The 10,937-nt window shown below is 40.9% G+C and overlaps 1 protein-coding gene across 3 annotated transcripts in view; it reads right to left on the bottom strand.

Moving 5' to 3' along the window:
- Positions 1 to 3,018: 3,018 nt before the first annotated feature.
- Positions 3,019 to 10,937, bottom strand: part of A4GALT (alpha 1,4-galactosyltransferase (P1PK blood group)) — a 221,403-nt gene continuing 213,484 nt past the window's right edge. For all 3 annotated transcript variants that reach the window (XM_078673897.1, XM_078673898.1, XM_078673896.1), the window contains one exon: positions 3,019 to 10,555. In XM_078673897.1, coding sequence (XP_078530023.1) covers positions 9,452 to 10,516 — 1,065 coding nt within the window. In that variant the 5' untranslated portion in view covers positions 10,517 to 10,555 and the 3' untranslated portion in view covers positions 3,019 to 9,451. The remainder of the gene's footprint in view (positions 10,556 to 10,937) is intronic.

Raw genomic sequence — 10,937 nt, 5'->3', positions numbered from 1 at the left:
CGGCCACTTCGATGATCACTTAATTTTGCTGATTTGATTTTGTCATAACATATCGTCCCGGAAATAACAATGGGAAAGCTGATGCTTTATCTCGAATTCAGAAAGAATAACAAAGACATCAATTAGTGGAGCAGCCCATTATACCGGAGTCTAAGATAATCTGTGCAATTTCTTTAATGGATTTTGATGATGAAGTCAGAAGAAATATGACTCTTGAAGAAATGCAAACTCAGTGTGAGCAGGATCCTGAAAGAGAGTTGTCCAATCAATTGCCCTATTATAAGGGAGCTTTGTTTTACCTACATCAGAGATTCAAAAGAAAGCTTTGCAGGACTGCCATGATCTTCCACTGGTTGAACACCAGGGCATGTTGAAAACTACAGATTTGATAAAATGTTAATTTTGGTGGCCCAATGTGAATTCTCACATCCAACAATTTGTAGTTACCTGTGAAGTCTGTGCACGAGCAAGTTGGTCTGACAGGCTCCTCAAGGCGTGTTACAATCATTGCCTGTCCCACCTCATACTATGACTATGGATTTAATTGTTGATTTACCATTGAGTCAAGGTCACAACACCATTCTAGTGTTTGTAGATGTTTTTACCAAAATAATTCACTTTGTTTCCTTGAAAGGAGTTCCAACAGCCAAGCAAGTAGGAAGGCTGTTTTGAGAGAATGTAGTTAAGATTCATGGGATTCCCAAGATTGTTATTTCTGATAAAGGTCCTCAATGTATTTCACATTTTTTGGAGGACATTCCTGCAAGATCTAGGTGTAGATGTTAGATATTCCACTAGTTATCAGCCAGAAACTGATGGTCAAATGGAAAGAACAAATCAGGACCTGGAACAATTTCTTAGATTATTCCTTTCAGATCAAGAGAGGAAGTGGTCAGATTTATTATGGCTAGCAGAATTTGCACAGAACAATGCCAAGAAAGTGTCTACTGGTTATTACCCTTTCTTTTTAAATTGCGGAAGACTTCTTAATCTCTTTGCTAATGAGATGGATTCTAAGGTTCCTGCAGTTAGAGGTTGGTTGGAAGAGCTAAGGAACCTTCATAAATCTGTAGTCAGTAATTTAGTCACAGCAAAGGAGAGTTATAAGAAGCATGCAGATAAGCATAGAAAACAATCACCAGAGTTTAAAGGAGAGCAGGTTTGGTTGTCAACTCAGCACCTTCATTTGAAAGGGTGCAGAAAGTTTCAAATTCTTAGACCAGCAGGGAAAATAAGAAGTCTGTTTTAGGAAAATGGCAAAGGGTGTACCTTGGGGCAAGTGTGACTACAGGGGTCCCTCTTCCCATGGGGCAATATAGACCCTGACTTGGGGTTTCATGAAACCCCGACTTTAGAGGATGACACAGGTCTCCTACAAGGTGGTAGTATCTTAATCAGAAGAGTTTAGATAGGAGCCCCAGCTATTCCATCCTGAAGAATGCCACATACCCATCGGGCCAATATGGCAGAAACATGTTGACGACACAGGTGGTGATGGGGTACTAGCTCCCCAAATCCCCACTATTGATTTTTAATATCAAGTAAATACTTAACAAATACATTTATTTTGGTGGTTACATTGGATTTTAAACCTTCACTTTATCATGGGACCCCACTTAGTTTTTAGAAGTGCCTCCCTGCTTACAGGTGTAGGCCCGCTCTCTACCAAACGCAGTTTCTAGAGCGCGAGGACTGCCAATGATGAAGCATGACACCTGGTGGTGTACGAGGACAGCCCTTCACATTTTTTGAGATGCCCAGCACCCCACTAAATTAAGTGCATAGTGCTTGCCTATGTGTGTAGAATCAGAGATTTATTCAGGGTAGCTTCTTTTGGGTGTGCAGAAAGATTAAACCATGTTTTGTCAGACAATATTCAATTGAAAAAATTATGGGGCCCAGGTACTGTGAAATTGAAGTTGCCCCATAACTTAGGGATTCATCCAGTATTCCATGTATCTCTTCTTAAAAGAAGTGCATCTCATACTAGAAGTTCTAAGACACCTACATAACTTTGATTAAAGGACCGAGTATGAGGTGAAGGAATTCTAGACTCAAAAAGATCGAGAGGAAGGCTTTTCTGTCTCATAGATTGAAAGGGTTATGGACCTGAGGAACGATCTTGGGAGTCTGCAGACAGTGTTCACATTCCTAGATTAATGCAGAAGTTCCATTTTCAGTATCCTTCTAAACCTAAGTTGTTTAACCAGCCTTTGAGAGGGGGTACTGTCAGGACTTTGAGTGTCAGTACAGTCGCTAGCAAGGTATGAGAAAGGTTGTTAGATCCAGGAATAGAAAAGTATGTGATCAATCATTGGGAACCCATACCCTGTGTAAGGGTGTTTATTTTGAGTTCATGAGGCATCTGGTGCATTCTTATGATTCCTTTGCTCAGTTCTGTTGGAATTCTAAGCTGCGCACTTCAATTTGATTCTGCTGGGAGATAAACGCTGGGACGTCTAACCAGCTAGTGTAGTTTAGAATTATCAGTTTGTTTCTTTAGGGTCATTTTCAGTCAAAATCCAGAGTTGTTGCCTACCTGTATAGTGTCTCGGGCTGGCGAAGGAGAGCTTCAACAGTGCAGAAGTTGAAGTCGTCAGATTGGCAAAGTAGTGTCTGCATTCCGCGCCATAGCAGACTTCAGTCAGAACCAGTTCCTGAGTTCCTGGGTATCGTCTGGAAGAGTCAAGAGTCCTGAGCCTGCACAGCCACTCCCTCCCCCCCCCCCCCCCCTCCCTCCCAATATTCACCCTGCCACTTTTTGGAAAATTTTGTGAAGATTCGACAAACTGGGCCGAAGATATAGGCAAGTTAAAAAATGCTTTTCTGATAGAAAAATGGTCCCAACTAGAACTATCTACTAGCAACTACCATTAGACTATCAGAGAGTAAGGCATGCGCCACATCCATCTTGGTCTAACATCAGTCATAATCGTTTCCTCCTCTTCGATAACTATTGACACTAGATCGTTTACAAAATTGTGAAACAAATTATACAGAAAAGTCATGACTTCCAGATTATAATATTTGTATTTTATTTATGTGAAAGGTTCATCATACAAAAGTTTTACGTACAAAATAAATATTTAAGTACAAAAATTGTGTCAAGAAAACACTTATTTCTCTCTCTAAAGATTAGAAGATCAACAACTAGAAATACAGTTCTCTCCACTGAAGCACTTAAATGTATAACATGGTCCTTAGCTTTGTTCCTCGATCAGTATAGCTCAGTGAAAATCATAGGACTCCAGCTGATTGCGCAAGTCTTGTCACTATCTCAACATAGTGAGAGCACTCAATGGATATCATATCACTAGCTCTCAACAAGGCGTGTTGTTTATGCTTTGCATCACTGTGTCCTCCTGTACACTGGTATTTTCTCAGAAACAGCCTACTTCGTAGAAAAATACAACATATATTTGTAAACTTACGTGCTACATTTTAATGTCGACATAAAACGGTGATAGACTACATTCTGAGTTCACATTTCTTCCAAGTGGCCAGTAAGGACTCTTCCCAGGAGGCCCAAAATGAAAGTGCCCAAATGAACTTATAACGTTCAGAAGAGTCAAATAACATTGGATTTCGGTTCCTACAAAAGTTCCTCAAATCTGTGGTATCATCTTTTTATTTTGGCCCCGACAAGGGGGCATCATGTCTGGGATGCGAAAGAACAGTATGTGGCCTTTGATGTGGTACTTCCAATAAATGTTGCTTTTTCACTTCTGACCTACACTCAGATTGTGTATTTGCTACTGCGGTGGGAGGACTGGAATCTAACCCTTAACGTTTTTGTTGATATTAAAAATATTTTAGGGAAAGATCGATCAAAGTGTCCACAGGAAGTTGATTAACTCGTTTGCTTTACAAATATCAAAGTGCATACAATAACTGAATCATTGCCTGCCAAATGTTGTTGGGTGATTGAAACTGACGAGTAGAGAGTTGTGGAGAAAAGTGACTAGAGCAGAGGGATGAAGAACAAACACAGCACGGGGACAGTCCTAAAGGGCTTGTGGACTGGGTGTAGATGTCTTGAAGTTACTAAAGGGACACAATCTCTTAGCTAAACCTGGGCTATGTAAATTATGCTTGTAATGGGTTTTGCACTTTTTCTGCTTTTTCAACCCTCATTGTATTAATGTATTTTTTTATTCATATATTCTTTATCATGTACCCGTATTTTTAAAGTGCATAATTTTGTTTGCTCTTTCTTTTGCATGTGCACCTATCGATTGGGAAAAGGTGGTCCAGAAACCACTAATATATAAATATATTTCTGTCAGTCTCTGACTGGATTGATCATTTACCAATATGGATTTTTTCCAAGTGACTTGTAGCAACTCATGGGTCACATCCTGTCTTCCAAGCTCAGGTTGGTAAGTTTGTCGAAATGTGCACTTGTGGGAGGGCCTCGGGAAATCTACCTGAGTCATATTTACAAGTGGACCTGTAAAAACATATAATTATAATTATTGCTAATATTTATATTGCTATTTAAACTTTGTGGCCTGCTGATGAGGACTATAATAGTTGGTAAAGACCCTACCTTTTACTAATACGTATAGCACAAGGAAGAAGGGCTATAATACATTAGAACATTCCAGCCACTGAGGGTATATTTTTCTAAAAGAGAGAAACCAAAAGACAAGCATTGGAATATTGGAGCAGAAGGGCTGTGCCAGGCATTATAGACCATAAGCCACTTTGTCAACGAGTTCCCAGCATTGCAATGTTCGTATGCATGGAGCATAGAGTGAGTGAGCCATATAGTGCCATTTTCTAGAGCCTTTACGGTGTCTTTTGTACACCCTGAATCATTGCAAGGCACTTCAGTGACACATGTCATTACATGTTATGAACCTCGGAAGGATGAACGTCTGCGGTGGCCCCAGAAGAATCTGAATATGTAACATACCTGCCTTTGGGAAAGCGGGACAAAGTGGGCAAATGAAGTATGCTCAAAGGATGGGCAGAATTAAACAAGGTTCTTTGGCAGTGTTAGATGGGGGTGGGTTTCGTAAGCTGAGTGGAATGTATGAATAGGGCAGAAAGGACGAGTTTATACAGGGATCGTGTTTCAAAAGGCGTTTGCATCACAGGAAATCGTACTCAAAATAACTCGTAACTCTAAACAACTCCTACGCGAAATTAACATCCTCCTAAATGACTCATTCTTAGAATGACTCACCCCTCACTGTTTGGTAAGCTTTTTCAACCTTTTCCAGTGTTAGTGCACCAAGACACTGCCATCGACTTGTCTTTTTGATGCAAGAATTCTCACTGAAATATGTTCGCTGAACATAAACGCTCTTTAAAATTACATTTTTCTGACAACAATTGTAATAGTGTAATTTAGTATAAAAGATAAATTAAGTACACTAGGTCACTTTGAAGCATGCCATTATGATAGTAAACCCAGAAATGCTTGTCACCACTCATTCAAAAAGGAGATCTTAGATCATCACATCCTAACGAGCCAACAGTGGCCCCGGGGCAACCATGGTCTAACTCTGTAGTTCTGAGCATCACCTATAAAGACTTACATAAAGATGTCTAGATATATAAATAGGGACAGAATGCGACCCCCCCCCCCTCACCCCACCGCTCACGAATGGATCCATGGTCCTGCTCTAGACCCCAAACTCTGCACTAATATCTGAACTACCCCCCACCCCCAATGTGAGGAGGGAATGTCTTTCGTGAATCTCAAAACAGCTATCTGCAAAAGGCTTCCTTACAGTCTCTGCTTATAGTTCAACCCATTTTCGCAACACCTGGACATTTTATCACATCTCAAAATCCTCACTGACGCAGCACTAGGATTCTGCGATTCGCTTTAAACTCCAAATACACATACCCAGCATCAGCAAGGTTAAAAATGGAACACAGAAGATACAATTAAGAATCAGGTGCCTGTGGATAGGCGGATGAACTTTGTCCTCCTTGCATGCCTTCCCTCATCCATGTACTGTGTAATCTGCTCCACTCACACTTTATACAAGGTTTCCTCGATATAAACCCCATACAAATATGAGTAGGAGCTCATGACAGGAATTCAAGTAGAGAACATGGGAATAACAGGGAAACCATGGATTATGGAACAAGAATAAACTGACTAGTGGAAAGAGTATAATCTCATGCATTTGTCTGCACACCAGCCATACCACCGTGGCACCTCCTAAAAGTCTGGAATCACTCATGATATTAGCAATCCCGGCTCTGGCCAGGTTGATGGTCAGACACATTTTTTCAACTGCGGAGTCTGCCTTGCAGCCAAAAGGAGTGCTCTTGTAGAGTCTGGCTACAATAGGAGTCTGCAAGGAAAGGAATCTTATTAAAAAAGAGTAAGACTATTACCGGCTACGTGGCTGAAACTTTTGTTGGCTGAAAAACAGACAGTAGTTGAGAATTATCTCAAATTACAGGTATGCTGTAGTCAAAAAGATGTGGCATTTTACACCGCCATGGCTGCGTTATTAGCCTAATCCCCTCCCACACTTATAGTAAAACATTGTGTACTATCCTCTCCGTCAAAGCTCCTGAATGGTGTGATATACATCGAGTTTAGTGAGGTCAGAGAGTTTCTGACCTCTCCTTATTTACGGTTGAACTTCCCTCATACCCATGAAAAGCCAAACGACTGGACCCTAAAGACAAATTACACAAACATACAAACCCAAGCCATTGACCTATTTACTGACATGGACAGGTTTCCTGTTTCAACACACTCTAATACTGTTAAATCATTCACAAACCAATATGTCATACATTTGCACCCAAAAAATTAAACCAGCTTGTCCAACTCAACGTACAAAAACACTAAACAATTACTGGTTCTATGACCACAGAGTTCCTGTTTTGGTTGGAGGAAATCTGGGTCTGGTCCATAACACCTGCACCTCTTCCTTGGTACCGTCATTACTTATGATGTGTCTTTACTAATATTTTGGCCCCTTTGCTCCCCAGGAATTACCACTATTTCTCAATTTTTCCCTCAGACTTTCCGCTCTTGTTGATGCATAGAATTCTCCTTACTGGGCCTCCTTTGCATTGCTTCCAATGTCTCCTTGATGAACCATTTCAACCTCCCTTTATTAGGATCTGTAGAAGCAGATCTCCACTTCCTATGAGGAGACACAGGCTTGGATCAATAGCTCAAAGAGCAAGCAGAATCAATATCATGCCTCTTTCTCTCATGCTTCCCCAGCCTGAAAATGGCCTTTCCTCATCTCTGCGTAATGTGTCTCTGCCGCTAAACTTCAGCAAACCACTACTGCTAACAAGGAATGGTCATATCTCCTTCTGATATACATCAGGCTCGACTATCCTACTGAAAATCCTGAATACATACTTGGAGATCAATTACACCACTCCCCTGGAAACCTTTGATATCACAAATACCTCTCGTCTGAGGCCCAGCAGGGAAAGTGTATCACAAGCCTCGAGGGGGTTCAAGCCCAGCAGGGACCCAATAGTTCCTCATGTCCATATCTTTGTCTTACACAGGCAAAAAAAGGAGGATGCTGAGAATGACCTCCTCTTTATGGCACCCAGTCATGGCGGCAAACAAAATGGAGGATTGGGACTAGGAGTAATGAAGATTGGGCTACTAAAGAACAAAAGTGACACAAAACAGTGATCCTGACGTAAAAGCACGAATAACCTCATTTGGTTACCATCAATAATTGAAGAAAAATATAATCAGTGCGACTTCAATTGCTGAGTTTGCAGCCAATTTTTGACATCATCACTATGCATATAGGAACGTGTCATTTCCTAATAAAACTTGCAATACCATTATTCACATAATACATATTCCACAAAGGTTCATATCTAAGGATTTGAAAATATTCCACATGTTGAATGAAACAATGAAATAATGTTTAACTAGTTTGAAACCTGCAACCTTCGAAACTGCCTTACTCAAGAAAAATTAAATAAAAAACACAGTGAGCCATCCGTATCATTGTTGCTATGTATAGTAGGCAAATCATGTTCCGAGGAAATAGTTCCCAACAACTCAAACTTGGGCCAAGCACAAATACTCTAAAAACTACTTATGGCCTGAACTACTTAGAAATGTACAGATACATAGCTATCCTACCATTTTTGGCAAGATTTCTGAAGGATGCATGCCACTCATCTCCGAGATATCACCATAAATAACCATCTAACTCTCTCTAGGTCAGTCTTCGCCAACAAATCTACAGGCTAAAGAATCACCATGGGTGAGTGAAATGGCAGCTCATCACATTGTAACAATCCATTTGCAAACCTCTGCAAGGTTGCCATACTTCACGCAACCTTTTGTCAACGTATATTCTGTCAAGTCTGGCCTCGCATCTATAAGCTGTTGAGTGATGTAGGGTTTCCTCTTCTCCCCTATGCTTTCCACCCTTTACATGGAGTCACTCAGAGATCTGGTGGTGCAGCAACTCTCCGCCAAAACACTGAAGTCACTCTGCTATATCCTTGGCAGTTCTCTATAAGCACACTCGAATAGTGAAGGGGTTTCAGGAAGGAATGGGGATCTAAGTCAACACATTTCCTTAAAGAATATCCTAATTTGTGTACAATTCATAGCTCTAAAATGAGCTTCCTGCAATAGGAGAGAAATCTACAAAGGAAAATCCTGCTATAGTACAATAAAAATATATACAGTCCCTAATAAACTCAACCCAAAGCCTGCAAAATCACATTTGCACAGAAATGAAGGAATTGGTTTCAATTCCTGTTACTGAAAAACAGAAAGGGTGCGTACTAAACAAATTACCTTAACCAAATTGTACAAATCCTAGATGTAGCCTGTAACAGCTATCCCAAGTCTTCCTAAGAAGGCTCGTCAACCACACCAAGCATGCAAATCTCTGCAGCCACCAGAGGCGGCTAATGCAACCACATCAGCCTAATAGTGGGGATTGTTCACTGGTTAGCTGTGGAAATGCAAATCACACATAGGTGACTAGTTACAGTTTACTCACACATACATTCTAGAGCCCCTTCTTAAGTGACTACAGCACCGAAGTCTCTCAACATCGCAGTCACACCCCACACAGCAAACACCTGCCTAAAACTACTAAACCACACTGCCAAGCAATCTCAAGTTGAACCCCAAGCTTTAGAATGCTCGATGGACATCAAAGAATCAGTCTCCTCCTTCTTTCCTGAAAATGGACGCTGAAATAATGTCACTACAGACCCTCTCAGCTGTGAGCTTGTGTCGCACAAAGTACATAGACGTGTCTGAGTTCAGCATTGTGCAGTGTGTGTGTGTGTGCAACCTTTGCACCATGATATAGTCTATTCAATAAGTTTACACAATAAATAAATAGATAACACTTTTGTTTCACATCCAGGACATTTCCCTGTCCTTTTTAGAATGCATCTTTTTCTCCTAGGACTCTTTGAAGCTTATGACGAAGAAGTCAGTGCATTGTGCATAGAGCGTTCAATGGACACGTTTCATGATGCTGTATGTGAGTGGGCAGTTGCGTGAGAATAGCCGGTCCATTATTGTTTTTGATCCAATCTTCATGGCCGTCCCTTGACTCTTCTTATTCCATATGTGTACTGCATATGTGTTTTGAAACAAACCCTCAAACTCAGTGGAGTTGACGACATCAAAGTACTTTTTCCAGTCCTGCCAGCGGATGGGGTAGAAGGCCTCTTGCGGCATGATGCTCACTCCATTACATCCTTGACTTCCAGTCAGTTTACGGAGGGAACACCATTTCTTGAAAACACGGGTGACCAGCTGTGGTCCTTGGTGTCCCCAGATCCATGCATTGTAATATCGCACAAAGTTTTGTATTGAGTCTTCCATGAATTTATGACCCCGATCAAAGGAGAGAAAAGCTCCATTTAATAGGTACCTGGACTGAATGCCAATTGAGTTGGTGAGGTTCTTCAGATTTTTTAGAACAATGAAGTCTGTATCCAGGTATATTCCTCCAAACTTCCATACGAGAGCTATCCGGCAGGCATCGGAAAGGATGGGTAGGTGGTAGGGCTCCCACTTCCTCCATGCTGAAGAGTACCATGAGCTCAAAGGAGTATTTGCAAAGAGATCCTTCAAATCCAATGGCTTAACCTCAATATTTGGGAAACAGCCAAGGAGAGACAAGCCAAGGTTTCTAGGGGCTCTATGATGACTGCCAGACATGCCCTTCATCAATACCACCACCTTTGACTCTGGGTGAGCTCTGGCTGCGGATTCAACTGAGCACAAAAAAAGGAAATTAGGCTCCATCCGATTGGAGGTTTCTAAAAAAAATATTTTGCCATCTTCGCTAAGATTGGATTCAAGAGAAGCATGAGTTTCAATGGGTGGACATTTGACTTCAGAAGGCAATCTGTAGGGTGGAGCGATGCTGTTAGAGTGGTCAGTAAAGCCCAAGTAAAACATGATCGACACAAAGGAGACTAATTTTAAAATAACCACACACATTGACCGGAGTTTATTCCTTCGAGCAGCTTCGGTTAACCAGAGAACGTAGGCAGACATTTTGTGCATTTTCTTCACATCCAGTATTGTTTCTTCCAGTAGAATAACCTACAAAACAGCATTAAAGCAAATTAGAATAAGCAACAGGATATTACTGTGTAATAAATATAAAATACAGCTACATGCCACTTCTAGATAGTCCTTCTAAAACAGTGAAACGCCCTGCAATGTGACTACTGATATATACATTTAAAGATGTATAATACATGGTAAGGGTGATCTCCAAAAAGGCCCTGCCATTTATTTTCTCAGTACAAACCAGTTATGGTGTTAGTGCACGGATGTAATACAGTAAATTTCATTAAAAGCTTGTAATAACTTATTACAGGTTTACTGTGGTCCCAATGCCCCTCTGGGAATGCACACTCGCTTTTATGTTCCTGAGACTCTGACCAATGACTCAAATAAAATTACATTTCAAAATAAAATG

The sequence above is a fragment of the Lissotriton helveticus genome, chromosome 1_1, assembly GCF_964261635.1.
Source record: "Lissotriton helveticus chromosome 1_1, aLisHel1.1, whole genome shotgun sequence".
NCBI classification, from domain to species: domain Eukaryota; kingdom Metazoa; phylum Chordata; class Amphibia; order Caudata; family Salamandridae; genus Lissotriton; species Lissotriton helveticus.
The sequence above is the reverse complement of the archived record's forward strand: the minus strand, read 5'-3'. Positions and strand labels throughout refer to the sequence as shown.